Source organism: Carcharhinus amblyrhynchos, chromosome 15 (genome assembly GCF_965287045.1).
Source record: "Carcharhinus amblyrhynchos chromosome 15, sCarAmb.v2.hapA, whole genome shotgun sequence".
Classification (NCBI taxonomy): Eukaryota; Metazoa; Chordata; class Chondrichthyes; order Carcharhiniformes; family Carcharhinidae; genus Carcharhinus; species Carcharhinus amblyrhynchos.
The window spans coordinates 69,014,057-69,031,667 of NC_137338.1; the positions used below are offsets into that span (position 1 = coordinate 69,014,057).

Here is a 17,611-nt window from a genome sequence, read left to right on the forward strand (position 1 = left end):
CACATTATTTACAACTGGTGAGTAGCCCCGCACCCCTCTCCCTCCTCCCACTTCACTCCACCCTGTCAGTACTATCTAAGTTGCATCCTTTGCAAATGATGATTTGTTTGCTGAGAATGATGTTCAGTAAATCTCATCGTGTCATGAATGTGTGCGGCACTGACTCAGTTCCTGTTGTGAGAATAAAATGGCAGCTGTATTAAGGAGAATGATTGTTCAATTGGTTGTTGAGTGTGACCCTAAGTGACCCCTTGTATGGAAATTTCATTGGATTTAATACTCTAGTATTTCAAATTAGACCATCTCTATTTCCGTTTGCTAACATTTCTGTAATTTGAAGGCTTGGGTCTTTGCCCAGTGTCCACAGTGTGACTGTGCAGAGGAAAATAACTCCAGCTGTGGCTTCAGGGTGACGTTTTATTGCCAGAGACGTTCAATCAAATGATTGAAAGAAAAGTTCAGACATTTCGTTTTGGCATTAACTGTGACTCCCACCATGTGAATTTGACATGGAGCGGTGCATCATCAAATTTGTACATCTGATTGATATTATAGCTGTAATTATTTAATTGTTCTGAGTATAACACCGAATGCACAGCCTGAGTGTGTGCTGGGGGTGGATTCAGTTGAAGCATTTTAACAGGGAATTGGATTTTCTTCACATTTCAGGAAGAACGTGCAGGGTTATGGGGAGAAGGCCGAGGGATTTAGCACTGTATTAATTTCTCTTTTGGAGAGCTAGCACTGACATGTCAGGTGAATGACTTCTTGTGCTGTTACCATTCTATGATTCAAGTTGAATGTCATATTTTGCGGGGCAGAAACACTTGTGTGTTTTTCAGATACTAAAATAAACCATTTCATGAAATGTGCAAACTGAGTTGCACATTGCCTAATGTATGGATCCTCTTTTCTGAAACTTGCATTAATTAAATAAAGCCTCAACTTTTAAAGTCTCATTTTTGTTTTCAAATCCCTCCATAGTTTCCTCCCTCTTTACCTCTGGAACGTTATGCAACACTACAATCCAACAAGTTATTTACGCTTCTCCAAATTTGGTCCTTTCACGTTTTTGATCTTAGTTGCTCTATAATGTTGTCTTTGCTTCCAGCTGCCTGGGCCCTAACTTCTGGAATGCCCTCCCTGCACCCCTCTTCCCCCTCTTTCCTCCAGTGAGGCATTTCTTAAAACCTGCAGCTTTGATCAAGCTTTCTTCATCTGCTCTAATGTGACCCACTGTCAAATTTTGTTTCATTATCTGTCCAGCTTTTCTCTGTAAACTCCAAATCCAGATGAGCTTCCGTTGATTCCCATAGTCGGCATCCCTCACTCATCTCACATTGCATGTGGTTGAAGTAATTCTAATGATCCCTTTTGTGTTGGGACTTTGTAGAAATAATTGTATGCTGTTTGCAACTGTAGTGGCAAAGTGAAGAAATCAGTACGATTGAAAACAGATTGTGGTGTTGCTTCCTTGACCCTGTTGGGTGTAATTTTTTCCTTTCTCCCAAAGATAATGTACTTGGATATGAAGGGCTGTCCTTGTTTGAAACAAAACAATCCTCCTGAGGATTTGGAGGAGATGAAAGGAGCCTGTTGTTTTAGCTGTGTGTCCTCATTGAGCCTGAGGACTAAATTCTGTTAAGTAATGTATTATGACAGATGTTACAGATATTCATCGTCGTAGCTAATTTAGACCAGAACTCAGTCTCTGTGTATTATGCCATTTTTATGATACTTCAAAATGATATTCTCATTTATAGTTAAGTAACAACTTAGTGAAACAACTTATGGGCTAGTCTAAGAGAAGACTCTAGAAATATCATGGCTGGGATGTGACCTGATACAGTTATTTGAACAATGAAGGGGTTTGATAGGGTAGGGGCCGAATAATGAGAGAGGGGAGGAGAGGGGGAGTCAGGAAGGGGTCCATAGTGATAAGATAATTGCAAATAAATCCAACAGAAAATTCAAAAGAATCATTTTCATCCAGAATGTGGTGAGAATATAGACTTGCAACATGGAATATTTGATGTGGTTAGCAAACACCCATATAAAGCGGAGCTACGTGGGGAAAAAAAAGGGGTAGGGAAAAAGAGTATTGGTAGGAGCGTAGGAAATCCTCTACTGCAGAGTTCTGAGACACTAAGATTACAGCAGAAAAGTGTAATTACAATGCTGTGTAAAAAGTTGCTCCAAAACTGATACAAAAGGCAGTAGGAAACATAGCTTTGTAAAGAAGGAATGCACAGAGAAATAAAGTTTTTCAATAGGGGCATGTCAAATATCTCAAACAGATCTCAGTACATGATATATCCTCAATGAATGGGAAATGCAAGGTATAAATTTGATGGGATTTAATTCCTAGTTTTAAAATAAATTGCTATTTGTTCACTATCAGCAACACTGAGCATCAGCGACTGTAATTGTGACCACTCTCTTGGACTAACTGCCCTGAAGTTTCTTGGGGTGATGGCAGTACAAAACAAGCTCCCTGATCTATCCAGGTAACCACGTTGAAAAGATACAGAACTTGTGACTAGAGTTGCTGATACATTGAAATACTGACTTAACCTGTGACCACCTCACCATTCTGCTCCCATTCTGAAGACACATCTTATTTCTTACAGATCCTGATAGATACCCCATGTAATATTGCAGTACTGTATTGATAAGCTGGGAACTCACAATGAGAAATGTGTGCATATATTTAAATAGACTTATAAATTGAGCTGATGAAGTTCAGTTTGGAACAATATCAAATCATTCATGTGTTAGTCTGGGCTGGCACAGAGAGAACTGCACAGTGGACAGTTGTTAGCACTGCTGCCTCACCGTGCCGGAGACCTGGATTCAATTCCGATCTCGAGTCACTGTCTGTGTGGAGTTTGCACATTCTCCTCATGTCTGCGTGGGTTTCCTTCGGGTGCTCCAGTTTCCTCCCACAATCCAAAGATGTGCGGGTTAGGTTGATTGGCCATGCTAAGTTGCTCCTTAGCATCAGGGGGATTAGTGGAGTAAACATGTGGGATTATGGGAATAGGGCCTAGGTGGCATTATGGTTAGTACAGACTGGATGGACTGAGTGGCCTCCTTCTGCACTGTAGGGATTCTATGAGAACGAGCAGTATTGTGGATGTTACTGGACTAGTAACCCTAAATAAAAGATCTAGACACCAAAGTCCAAACCCCACTGTGGAAATTGGGGAATTTAAATTCAATAAATGAGATCAATCTGGTATAAATCATGGCGATCAGGTTGTAAAAACTCATCTAGTTCACTTGTGCCCGGATAGCTTCACTGAAATTGCAGAAGATGATGATACTTGGCCCATTAAATCTGTGCTTGTGTCAGTTCTTTAGATAAAATGTCATCCCATTTTCCTGCATCCTTTTACACTCCTTATTTTCACGAAAGAAAGGAAATCTTCTGTGTTCACCTGGTCTGGGCTATAATGTACTCCAGATCCACAGCAAGCCACTCAGTTTTATAATTGAATGGACAATAAATGCTGTCATAAGAACACAAGAAATAGGAGCAGGAGTAGGTCATCTAGCCCTTCGAGCCTGCCCTGCCATTCAACAAGAATCTGTCCATGGCAGCAATAACCATTTAAAAAAAAGGCAAATTTGATGGTTCTGACAAACAATAAATTGAAATGATTGCAACAATGCTCAGTGGCAGTGAATAGATCAAGTCAGTTGATGGAATGTATTAACAGGTCAAAATGGAGCTGAAATAGCGAGGTAATAATGCTACCTCGTAAGTCACTGTGTACACCTTTGGGTCCCCACAGTTTAAAAAAAGGATACTGCAGCTATTGAAATGAAAAGACAGCTATCCAAATGATTGAGGGGGTGGTGGGATTGAATTACGAAAAGAGAAGGTTGAGGTGATATGATATTTTTCAGGATTTCAAAGGGTCTAGAGTATGCAACATGCCAAGTTATTTCATTTTGTCTATTACAATGGATTCCAAGGGCCCCAGTACCTCAGTAAATCTAAAACTAATCTGTGGAATCATATCAGTGAGAGAATGGTCAATCTATTAACGAGGCTCCCTATAGTATTGGGTCATTCAAATGCAAATTAAGTTTCCTACAAAAAGATATTTTGGAATTCTTTCCACTTTCTCCTCATCCAAAACGGTTTCCTTTAACGTCACTCACACCAAGTCCCATCCGTCCCTCTTTCTGCGAACTAGCATTTGGAATGCTTCAATTTTTGAAATTCTCGTTTTTGTTTTCCAAATCCTTTGTGGTGTCAACCTTTCCTATCTCCAACCTTTGCTAGTTCTGCAACCCCTCTGCTCCTCCAATTCCGGTCTCTTGTGTCTCGCTAACCTTCCTCGTTTCACTATTGGTGACTGTGCTTTCAGAAGGCCCTAAGCATTGGCATTTCAATTCTGAAGCTGTAAACTAACATTGGACCTTCTTACTGCAGCAAAAAAGCTAGACACTGATACACCCATTAATTAGAATGTTTAGTTAACCGAGAAGGTTAACTTCAGAAATTAAACACTATCGAACTGTAATGAAGATGTTTTATTTTTGGCTTAAGTTTTAAGAAAACTATTTTAAAAAATTGTCTTAAAATATGAACCACATGAAATATACAAGTGCAAGGATCCTTAAACCTCTGGATCCTGGGTTTGAATCCAACCCAAAACAGTCAAGAGAGGGAGAATGTAAATAAGCTTACGTAATCCAAGCCCATTAATATGTTCCTTAAATTCTCCCTTTGTGATCAACTGTTTGTTTATATGTTCTTGTGTGGTTAGGCATCAAATTTTGTTTGATAACGTGTCTGAGGAAACTTTATGTAAATGTCCAAAAGGCATTACATAAATGCTGGGATACAGTATGTAAGTAATTTGAAACATAATGGTAAATTTGGCATGCTTAGGAGGAACAGGTGATTTCAGAAATTAAGTTTCCAAAGCTGTCCACTACAGGGATTTTCTTTGCCTCGTATGAATTATAGACTAATTTACAGACATTGGTTATGATTTGTCAACAATTTCCTTATTTGGCATGTGGCTATTGTGGGTGGAAATTCAGCTAGGTGAATCCCAGCTGCTTTTCTCACTCTCAGTTCCGTAGTTTCTGTACATGTGCGCATCAGTCATAAAATGGTTGCAGTTCAAGGTTCTATCCAAAGTATTGTGCTCTTTATGCTCCACTGATATTCAATTTAACTTTGAAAAATTCTTGCGATTAAGGACATTTTTTCATCTGTTGGATTTATTCTGGTGTAGAACCCAGATAGTTTGGTAAGGAAGGATTAAGCTCAGAAAAGCACACACCAAGGCTGTATTAATCTGATCCAGAGTAGGGACAGTTGCAACAGTGGTGTTCATTCGTGAATTCTTCAGAAAATGAATGAATAACAGAACATTTCTGTTACCCAAAGCAACCCAGGTCTCACTGAATGAGATTCCCCTTTAGGTTGCAGGTGGTACTTCTATGAAAGTGTACCACTGAGGGGCTGGGTTGGGATTACTTAAGTTTATTTACATTCTCCCTCTCTTGACTGTTCTTGACTGTTTTGGGTTGGATTCAAACCCAGGCTCCAGAGGTTTAAGGATCCTTGCACTTGTATATTTCGTGTGGTTTATATTTTAAGACAATTCTTTAAAATAGTTTTCTTAAAACTTAAGCCAAAAATAAAACATCTTCATTACATTTCGGTAGTGTTTAATTTCTGAACATAAGAAATAGGAGCAGGAGTAGGCCATCTAGCCCTTCGAACCTGCCCCGCCATTCAAAAAGATCATGGCTGATCTGAAGTGGCTCAGTTCCACTTTCCCGCTTTCTCCCCATAACCCTTAATCCCCTTGCCTACCAAAAACCTATCTACCTGCGTCTTAAATATATTTAGCGAGGTAGCCTCCACCACTTCAACGGGCAGAGAATTCCAGAGATTCACCACCCTTTGAGTGAAGAAGTTCCTCCTCAACTCTGTTCTAAACTGACCCCCCTTATCTTGAGGCTGTGCCCTCTAATCCTGCTGTCCTTTCTGAGCGGGAAGAACCTCTCCACCTCTACCCTATCCATCCCTTTCATCATCTTAAACGTCTCAATAAGATCCCCCCCTCATCCTTCTAAACTCTTAATGAGTACAAGCCCAGTCTATTCAGCCTCTCTTCATAGCTCAACCCCCTTATCTCCGGTATCAGCCTAGTGAACCTCCTCTGCACTCCCTCCAAGGCCAAAATATCCTTGCGCAAGTGCGGCGACCAAAACTGCACACAGTACTCCAGCTGCGGCCTCACCAGTGCCCTGTACAGTTGCAGCAAGAAGTTAACCTTCTCGGTTAACTAAAGGTTCTAATTAATGGGTATATCAATGTCTAGCTTTTTTGTTGCAGCAAAGATAGTCCAAAGCTAGTTTACAGCTTCAGAATTTTAAATGCCATCTATATGTCACAAGTGTAAATTTTTAGACTTGTCCCAGCTTGTATCATTTTTTCACCGTCCCTTAAAAAAGGTGCCAGGAAGACCTGTGTAATGTGATGGAGACAGCTCCTCACTCCAAATCAATAAAACAGCTGAAAGTTGGTTCCTTTTTCAGCTTGGACATTTTTGGGATGAACTTCACCTTTTTGTTTTCTGCCAGTTCTTCTACATCTGCATCCTTCCAAAAATGACCCTTTCCTTTGTTTATGTTCTTCGTTTGCAGTGGTCTCTGCTATGATTATTGATGTCAGGTCCGCATCAGTCATCTGATGATGGATAACAGGTTGGGAAGTAGCGGTTCCAAGTCCAGACTGTCTTTGAAGAAAGAGGTGACTATTATACGCCAACTCAATAATTACAATATGGGTGACACAATTGCTGATTTTAGAATTGGCTTTAACTATAATGTATCAAGTGATGGGTTGTTTGCACCATTTAAGATTTGGACTGCATTTTATTTTGTCACATCTCTTTATTGCAAAACCTCAGCATACCCCCTTGTGTATAATGGTGACATGCAAGATCAGACATCAACTGGGCAAAGGTGGAATGATTTGATATATTCTTCAAATCCCTGAATGCAGAAAAAAGAATTTTTGAGTGATGGTGTTGGAAGCAAACAAATATCAAGGAATTAGTTACTCATTGGTGATAAACTTAAAGTGACCTTCAGATTGTCCTAGATAACCGACAGTGCTGATTTAGACAATCTCAAGAAATATTTGACTGTGGTGCTGCCAGCATTACTCTTTCCTCCTCCTCTGTGTAAACACTTCCGAAGGATATGTTATTTTCCTTGTTGCTGCAATGGGGATCTTATTTGCAGTTTATTAAATGTCAAGCGTCATGTGCGGTTTAGAGTTAACTATGCAATTTTTTTTCATTGAGCTGTGTGTTTTTCTGTCAATAACATTTCACACTCTAGTGGGTCATTTCTGATTCTCAAGTATTAGCATCTTACTTTGGGTTTATTTGGTTTTTAAAACTCATTTACAGGATGTGGGTGTCACTGGCCAGGCCAGCATTTATTACCCATTCCACCTTACTCTTGAGAAAGTGATGGTGAGCCGTGGCCTTGAACTGCTGCAGTCCCAGTGATGTAGGTACCCAAACAGTGCTGTTAGGAAGGCAATTCCAGTGTTTTGATCCAATGAGAGTGAAGGAATGGTGTTATGAGCCCAGTTGATGTTAGAACTGGATGGGAAGATTTCAGAATGGGATTTTGGTTCAATTTGGGATTGTTGTTGGTGCAGACTCGATAGGCTGAATGGCCTCCTTGTGCACTGTAAGATTCTATGATTCTATAATGAAGCTTCCCTTTGGCAGTGTGCATTCCAAAATCCAGACCAGGTTTTCCAAATGACACTGTTAAACAAAGCTTCCGTTCTACTTTTCGTGATGAACCCTGTCCAGTATTTTACACCGACCCCTTTAGGATTTCTTTGTCTTGACTGTTTGCTTAGCACTGCTCACAATAGCTTTAACCCTCAATTCCCAGACTATATTAAAATAGTGTCAGATGATTGATTTACCTTTTATAGCTGCTGCCCCATTTTAAATCTCCACAATACTGGGGAAGTTTCAGAGTCCATTGTCAAGGATTTCATAGCACAGCATTTGGAAAGCAGTGGTATAATCAGACAAAGGCAACATGGATTTACAATGGGGAAATCATGCTTAATGAAACTATTGGAATTCTTTAAGGATGTAACTAGTAGAGTTGACCAAGGAGAAGTGGTGAATGTGGTTTATTTAGACTTTGAGAAGCCTTTCAACAAGGTCTCACAATAGCAGACTACTATGTAAAGTTAAAGTGCATGGGATTGCAGGTAGCATCTTGAGATGGATAGAAAGTTGGTTAGCAGATAAGAAACAAAGAGTTGGCATAAATGGATCATTTTCCAATCGACAGGCAGTGACTAATGGGGTACCACAAGGATCTGTGCTCAGACCCCAGTTGTGCACGTTATATATTAATGATTTGGAAGAGGGAACTAAATATATAATCTCCAAATTTGCCAATGTTACAAAGTTGAGTGGGAGGGTGAGCTGTGGGGAGGATGCAGAGATGTTTCAGCATGCTTTGGACAGACTGAGTGGGAGGGTATATGCAGTATAATGTGAATCAATGTGAAGTTATCTACTTCATTAGCAATAGTAGGAAGGCAGATTATTACTTGAATGGTGTACATTGAAAGGGGTGGAAACTCAGTTCAAAAACTCCAAGATATCTTATGAAATTAGCCTAGACTTCAACTATTTTTGATTTGGACGTTAGTGTGAGCATAAGGTGTTTCACTCCTGCTGTGATTCTATTGAACCACTCGGAAGTTTTTATTAAAACAAACTTTATTTTACAACACGGTTAAGTAGTGTGTAACTTTTATCCATTGAAGTACTTAAACATGACAAAGTTCTTAACTGCTAGCTATTTCTATTTGTTCCAATTTAAGCAAAATCCACATAGACGTAAACTACTTTTCAGAATTAGTTAGCAAGATACACAGGCTTACATGTACTCCCAGTCCTCCAGCCTTTTAATCCATCTAGACAGAGGTACAGAGAGAGAGAGAGAGAGACCCATTTTCTGACTCTCAGACAGCAGCCTCCCGAAGAATATTTGTCTTCACACAGCAGAACTCCAGTGAGAGAGAGGAGGAAAATATCTCTTGTCTTTTGTAGACCTGTGGAGAGAGACACCTATTTTATAGCAAGTCCCCAGACTTCAATTTCCAGAGAGAGGGAGAGGGGGAAAGAAATTTCAAATTAAAACAGCAGCTGCCTGCTTTTTCTCCCTGCAAACACAGCGATAGGAATATGTAATTAAACCATACTCTGAAATCCCAAGGGACAATTCTTAATAACAAAAATGCATTAGCACAGATTAAAATAAATACTCCAATAATTAGGAGCAATTATCCTTCCGCAGTATCAGCAGGTGGGCTGTCAGCTTTAGACAATTCAGCATTGTTTAAACACTTCTCAAGTCTAAACACCACAACCTTCACCTGAAACATAACATTCAATACATTTCTTAAAGGTACAGTACTTGAAGTAATCCTTTCCTTCCCCAGTGATGTGGAATGTGCAAAATAAGACTCCTGTGCAACCGGATGGATTGTGGGGCAGGTTTTTGCCTACTATAGAGTTTGGAGATTTTATACCTCTTGGTTCTTGCTTCGTCTTCTGTGGTCTGTGTTTTTGTTCCTATTTTACCAATGGAAATTGTTTGTTAACCACTAAACCAGAGGAAGTGAAAAGGTAGTTTCCATGTTATCATATGAAGGTGGGGGGAATATCAGACCATATTCCATTGTTGCATCCTCTTTTATTCTTACTGGACCACGGTTCTTTTCTCCACCTGTTAACATTACCCCTGTCCTGCCTGTCACCACTGGGGCTGTCCCGCTCATTAACACCAGATAAATACCACATGACCAACTCAGCATGTTCCCCAATTGAAAGAAGGAAATGCACAAAATTAAGCTGAGGTCTCCTTCATTCCACTGTCAGAGCACATCAGTGGATGAATACCATCACAAAGAAAAATGAACAATCCTGATCTTCACAGAATAACAGGCCGCCAATGCCTCTGTGCTCACATATCATATACCCTCGTCAAGATAAATGGTAGTAACACAAAATCAGATGCGTGATCACGGGATAAAGTTCAGGAGTAGTAATGAACTGCAGAATAATATCCAGGGAGTTTGAAAAGACAAAGGCTATGACAAGATCATTGAGCAACAGAGTCCATCCAGGGTCTCACTGAAGCATCTGCACCATCTCGTCACCCCAAAGCCCTGGTAAAGAGAAACATCAGCCCTGGTGTGTAGTGAAGACCCATGGTGTATGGTGGCCTCCATCCCTTCTCAACAAACACCAAAGTCAAGACAGCGTAAGACCAGTGGTCGGAGTCTTCAACCAACACCCTAGCCTCAAAGAATGTACTTCGTCAAACTCGACACCCAGCCTTCAAATCGAGATCGTGCAAGCATAGCCGCCAGTTCTCAAATTCACTGTGAATTATCCCCATCTCCCTTCAGGAGACCAAATGCATGGATAGTCCTTCTCTGACCTGTCTCCCTGAGCCAACCAGGATGTTCCAAGTTCTCAAGGTGAGCCTCCATTGAGCCCTGTCAGTGGACAGGATTCTCTTCTTTGCTCCATTTATTCTCTTTAGGATCTCACAGTTCATCAATGTGAGCACCAATATGGGGAGCTGAGACCATCATCCACAACTTCACTCATTATGGCAACCATCATTTTAATATCTGCAGCATTGCACAGTGTAGGCCCACACAACATTGAAACTGCCATTGAGAACTGGGCTTCACCCCAGCCATCTCCAGCACCTCAATCAAACAAAGATTTTCTTGATTTAACTCGGCTCCCCAGTGCTAAAGTTTTAACAAGGATAGCACAGATTATACACATCAGGATCAAATAATTATGGGTTATGTATCAGTATAAAGAGGATTAAAAGATGATTAATACCAGAGCTTGCAAAAGCACAGCCACCCTCGCACTTACACCATGTGACCCTCCAATAAATAAATTTTAATAATCTGTGTCAGTTTTCACAAGTGGAATTTCAGAATCTAAGTCACAAAAAGGACTGTAATCCAAAGCACTAAGTAATAGAAATGAAGCCACATAAAATCAGTGGTTTCTGTAATACATTGTATTTCATAAGTGAAACACTAATTAACAAATAGCTGGGCAGTGAGAGGGGATCTGTTAATCTATCAACATCTTGGGAGTTACCATTGACCAGAAACTGAATTGCAAGAGCAGGTCAGAGGCTCTGAATCTTGCGACAAGTAATCACCTAATGACTCCACAAAGCCTGTTCACAATCTACAAGGCACAAGTCAGAAATGTGATTAAATACTCTCCACTTCCCTGGATGAGTGCAGCTCCAACACTCTCAAAGCTCAATACCATCCAGAACAAAGCAGTCTGCTTGATCAGCACCACATCCACAAACATTCACTCCCTCCACCATCAACAGACATTGCCAGCCATGTGTACTGTTTATAAGATGCACTGCAGGAACTCACCATGGGTCCTTAAGCAGCATCTTCCAAGCTCATGACCACTAAATCTAGAACATAGAGCAGGCCCTTCGGCCCATGATGTTGCACCGACCAATTGAGAGAAAAGCAATGACCCTCTAACCTAAACCAATTCCTTTCCATCCATAAACCTATCCATGGACCTCTTAAACGCCCCCAAACTAGGCGCATCTACAACTGCAGCAGGCAGGGCATTCCATTCCCCCACCACCCTCTGGGTAAAGAACCTACCTCTGACATCCGTCCTATAACTACCACCCCTTAATTTAAAGCTATGTCCCCTCGTGCTAGCTTTCTCCATCTTTTAGAATCTTTTAGAAGGACAAGAACAGCAGATACCTGAGGTTCCCCTCCAAGTCACTCACCATCCTGACTTGGAATTATATCGCCATCCCTTCACTGTCGCTGGGTCAAAATTCTGGTGCTCCCTCTCTAGCAGCACTGTGGGTGTACCTACGCTACAGGGATGGCAGTGGTTCAGGAAGGCAGCTCACCACCTTCTTGAGGGCAAGATGGGCAATAAATGTTGGCATAGCCAGTGATAGCCGCATCGCTTGAATGAATAAAAATAAATATTAAAAACAGCACATCGGCACACTTCAATTTTTCGAGACGTGGAGGGCCGGATTCTCTGACCTTGCCTGCAGCTGGGATTTTCCAGTCCTCCTGCAGTGAATGGAGTTTTGGCTGAGCATCAGATTCTCTGTTCTCACTGGCAGTGGTGACGGGGTATGAATGGCCTGAGAATTCCAGCTGGAATCCGTCTTTGAACAGTGATTTAAGAACATAAGAACTAGGAGCAGGAGTAGCCTCTGGCCCCTCCAACCTGCTCCACCATTCAGTAAAATCATGGCTGATCTTCTCGTGGAATCAGCTCCACTTACCCGCCTGCTCATCATAACACTTAAACTTTGAGTAGTAAAGGAATTATCTATCCTTGCCTTAAAAGCATTGTGATAGGTTCAATTGCTTTACAGGGCAGGGAATTCCACAGATTCACAACCCTTTGGGTGAAGAAGTTCCTCCTCAACTCAGAACTAAATCTGCTCCCCCTTATTTTGAGGTCATGCCCCTTCGTTCTAGTTTCACCTGCCAGTGAAAACAACTTCCCTGCTTCTATCTTATCTATTTCCTTCATAATCTTCTACGTTTCTAGAAAATTTCCCTTCATTCTTCTGAATTCCAATGAGCATGGTCCCAGTCTACTCAGTCTCTCTTCATAAGCCAACCCTCTCAACTCTGGCATCAACCCAGTGAACCTCTCCTGCATCCCCTCTAGTGTCAATATAATCTTTCTCAAGTAAGGAAACCAAAACTGTACACAGTACTCCAGGTATGGCCTCACCAGCACGTTACACAGCTGTAACATAACCTCGCTATATTTAAACTCCATCCCTCTAACAATGTAGGGCAACATTCCATTTGCCTTCTTAATTATCTGCTGCACCTGCAAACCAATTTTTTGTGATTCATGCACAAGGTCACCCAGGTCCCTCTGCAAAACAGCATGTTGTAATTTTTTTACCATTTAAATAATAGACCATTTTGCTGTTATTCCTACCAAATGTATGACCTCACATTTAACAACATTGTACCCCATCTGCTAGACCCTTGCCCACTCACTTAGACTATCTATATCCCTTTGCAGACTTTCGGTATCCTCTGTACACTTTGCTCTACCACTCATCTTAGTGAATTTTGACACATGACACTTGGTTGCCAACTCCAAATCATCTATGTAAATAGGAAACAGTTGCTGTCCCCACACTTCCCTGAGGCACAACACTAGTTACTGATCGCCAACCAGAAAAACACCCATTTACCCCCACTCTTTGCTTTCTGTTAACCAATCCTCTATCCATGATAATACATTACCAGTAACATTGTGTACCTTTATCTTATGCAGCAGCCTTTCGTCCGGCACCTTGTCAAATGCCTTCTAGAAATCCAGATACATCACATCCACAAGTTCCCCATTGTCCACTGTGCATATAATGTTCTCCAAAATTCCACCAAATTAGTCAAACGTGACCTTGCCTTCATGAACCCATGCTGCATCTTCCCAATGGGACAAATTATACCCAGATGTCTTGCTATTTTTTCTTTGATAGATTCAAGCATTTTCCCTACTACAGAAGTTAAGCTAACTGGCCTATAGTTACCTGCCTTTTGTCCACCTTTTTTTTAAACAGTGGCGTCACATTTGTTGTTTTCCAATCTGCAGGAACCACACCAGAGTCCAGCGAATTTTGGTAAATTACCACTAGTGCATTTGCTATTTTCCCCTGCCATCTCTTTTAGTATCCTAGGATACATTCCATCATGGCCAGGAGACTTATATACCTTTAGCTCTATTGGCTTGCCCAACACTATCTTTTTTATTGATAATAGTTTCTAGGTCCTCACCTGCCATAGCCTTCTTGTGTTAATTTCCTTAGTTTGCTAAAAGCGATTTCTCTGCCTAGATGGGAGATAGGTCCTTTAGCTCTTATGTGATACTACTTAAAATTGGTAAATGATCCAAGCTGAGCTGCTCTGCTGCTCTCTCTGTTTTGGATAAGAAATAAAGGCACTTGGGGACTTGTAATTGTTACAATTTAAGGAGCATCACATGGCTTCAGCCAGGAATTTTGATGTAATTTCATTAATCACGCTTAGAACATAGAACATTACAGTGCAGTACAGGCCCTTCGGCCCTCGATGTTGCGCCGACCAGTGGAACCAATCTAATGATTGGTTCTTGTTACCTGGTCTTGTTTCTGGCACAATGTATAGGCTGCATCTATTCAATTAGATGGTCAAAAAGCACCAGTCAAAATTTCATTAGGTAATTCAGCTTTGTACAGTCCTTTTCAATGTTTCTTTTTCCCATCTGCAGTTAAACTGTTGTCATAAATGTGTTGAACAATCTGAACCTTGTGACCCAAAAAGGGAACCAATACTTCCCGCAAAATTCAAGTACTTTCCTAATTCTGTTTTCTTCCCCTTCCTCTGAAGCAGCAATCTCTGAATCATTTCTTTGAATGCCGTTTTTTCTTAGTATTTTCGAGAGAAACTGAGGATTGTTACTTTGCTGTTTGTCTAGATGCTGAGCTGCCAACAACAATTTTCAATGAGGACCTTATTGCAGAGCACAAGACAATTGTGTAATGTTACACTCAGCCAGCATTGGAATGGAGATGACAATCCAATGGAGGTATGTGCCAAGTATGTTGAGCTTTACAGGTCTGTGTATTTTGGGGTTATACCTAGAAGCACACAAACTGCAGTATATTGTGTGTTACTTTGTGCAGAGTGTTTATGCTTTATAAATGGAGGAAGTAATGCATACTCACTGTGTAAACCCATTTACTTCTCAGATCATAGAATCATAGAATTCCTCCACTGCAGGAGGAGGCCATTTGGCCCATTGATTCTGCACTGACAACAATCCCACCCAGGCCCTATCCCCATAACTCCATGTATTTACCCTGATGATCCACATATTTGCCTTGATAATCCCCCTGACACTAAGGGTAAATTTAGCACGGCCAATCCACCTAACCTACACATCTTTGGAGTGTGGGAGGGAACAGGACAATAATTTACTAAATAAGAATTGATTATTCTTTGAGAATTTGTAAGCAACAAAAATATTAAATCCACACGATGAACTAACAGTATCATATGGTGGTGCATTAACTTGGGTTAAGGAAAAAAATATGTCCCGAATCTGATCAGTAGTTCAGCGTTGTGGGAAGCTTATTCAGCAATAGCAAGAGTGCCGACTATCTGCATCCCTATCTTAAATGGGTTACCTCTTATTTTTAAACTCAGTCCCTAGTTCCCACAGGGAAAACATCTTGTATGTTTCACTAAGATCATCTCTCAATCTTCTAAACTCCAATGGATGCAGGTCTGGCATATCCAACCTTTCCTTGGAAGATAATTCCTATCCCCCATCCCAAGTATCTGTCGAGTGAACCTTCTCTGAACTGCTTCCAAAACAATTATATAATTCCTTAAATAAGATCAAAGCACACTACTCGAGATGCTTCCCAACACCTACTTTTAAACTAAGCTTTTTGTCGTCTAATGTAATTTCCTTGTGATTCTCAGTGTTCGACTTTGTTTTAGAATGCTGCTGTGAAGTGCCTTGGGCCATTTTGTTTTGCTAAATCATTTATTCGTATTCAGAAGAAAGAAAGTTTTGTACAGAGAAAGTCTTGATCAGATCCTCTCTGGAGAACTGTAGCCACTACTGGTCACCGAAACTCAGGGAAGATATATTGTCCTCAGCTGTGCTATGGAACAAATTCAATCAAATCTTTGTCAAAGGGTCATCCAGAATTGAAATGTTGGCTCTATTGTCTCCCCACAGATACTGTCAGACTTGCTGAGATTTTCCAGCATTTTCTAACCCACAGTATTTTGCTTTTATTCAATCGAATAATACTGACTTGTAAAATCAAATGTTCTTGTGCATTGTTGAAATTAATTCCTTGGAAGTGAATTGTTTTGACCCCTGACCTCGTGCACTTTGTTTGCAGCTGGAATGATTGAATTTGAAAAGATGAAGATCATTGATTAGATTTATAACACTTACTGATTTATTAGGCAGGAAGATATATTGAAGATTGAGAAATGAAGGCCAAAGAATGTTGTTATATAAAATATTTAATTATACAAAGGAATTTTATTCTTAGCTAGTTATAATCCTTTGGGGTATTACTGTTAAAAATCACAATTGGAGAGAACGGAGGTCACCACCAGGCTGCTAATAAAATGAAGGGAACAATTGAATCTCACTTATTTGCAGTGACAGAGGATCACCAGCAGAGGCTGCTAAAGATCACACTTTAGTTTATTAGTGTCACAAGTAGGCTTCCATTAACATTGCAATGAACTTGCTGTAAAATTCCCCTAGTTGCCACACGTTGGCACCTGTTCAGGTACACTGAGGGAGAATTTAGCATGGCCAGTGCACCTAACCTACATGTCCTTCAGACTGTGGGAGGAAACCGGAGCACCTGAAAAAAACCCATGCAGAGACCGGGTGAACATGTAGACTCTAAACAGACTGTGATCCAAGCTGGGAATCTACCCAGATGTTGATGTCAATGTTGCATTTCTTGAGGTACGCCTATTGGTTCTGTATGAACCAGTTCGCCTGAAGTTATGAGGAAATAATTTTGTTGTTGTTGTTTCTCTTCCCACACCCAGTGGTGCACAAGGCATACTTTCATCTGTTCCTGAAGTGAGTTGTTTTCATGGGACAGATTGCTAGCCTGTCAGCAGAAGCTTATAGTACTCCACATCAATCTTGGCTAACCAGGAGTCTCACTCTTACTGCCTGCCATTGGCATGTATTAGAGCAATTTTATAGGTTGATACTCCACCTATTTGGCCGCATTATAAACAAACCTCCTTTGGCCATCAGGTCCTGGGTTGCGACTCGAAACACAGACTTTCTGGCTCAGAAGCAGAGTTGATAGCCACAGTGCCACAAGACTTCCCTACGAAATAATGTGTTTGTGACTGTATACTATGGTCGCAGGATGTTTCAGCTATTGAACTACTTTTAAAGTAATTGTGAGATAAAGAATCACAACAGCCAACTTGCATGCAGCCAAACAACATCAGGATAAGTGAAAAGATAATCTATGTTAATAGTAAAGGGTGAAGGGTAAATGTTAGTCAGGACCCTGGGAGAATCTGACTGCTTTCTTTTTTGCTTTTATTTCAAGTGACATACTTAGTTTAAGAAAGGTGGCACTTCTGGTGGTGCAGCACTCACTCAGTACTGCCTGGATTTTATGTTGAAGCCTGATTAATAGTGTTTTTAAGTTTATTTATTAGCGTTAGAAGTAAGCTTACATTAACACTGCAATGAAGTTACTGTGAAAACCCCCCTAAATAATCCTTTCTGTGGTTCCACAGGTCGTTTTCGTGGGGTTTTCCAGTTCAACTGAAGATGCCAATTCTATTGAGAAGCAGGTATTGTCACCTCAGAGTGTATAAAAACAAGAACACTCATGCACTGTAACTAAAACCGTGTGGTGTTGTCAGTCTCTTCAACAAGTGAAACTGTTTTTG

The 17,611-nt window shown here is 40.7% G+C and overlaps 1 protein-coding gene across 1 annotated transcript in view; it reads left to right on the forward strand.

Annotated features, from left to right (window-relative positions):
- The first annotated feature begins 6,692 nt into the window (after positions 1 to 6,692).
- The window catches only part of akap11 (A kinase (PRKA) anchor protein 11), a 64,653-nt gene continuing 53,734 nt past the window's right edge, over positions 6,693 to 17,611 (forward strand). Inside the window, 4 exon segments of the mRNA XM_080204141.1 lie at positions 6,693 to 6,711; positions 6,714 to 6,787; positions 14,622 to 14,732; positions 17,456 to 17,512. Of these exon segments, the coding sequence (XP_080060267.1) occupies positions 6,693 to 6,711; positions 6,714 to 6,787; positions 14,622 to 14,732; positions 17,456 to 17,512 (261 nt within the window).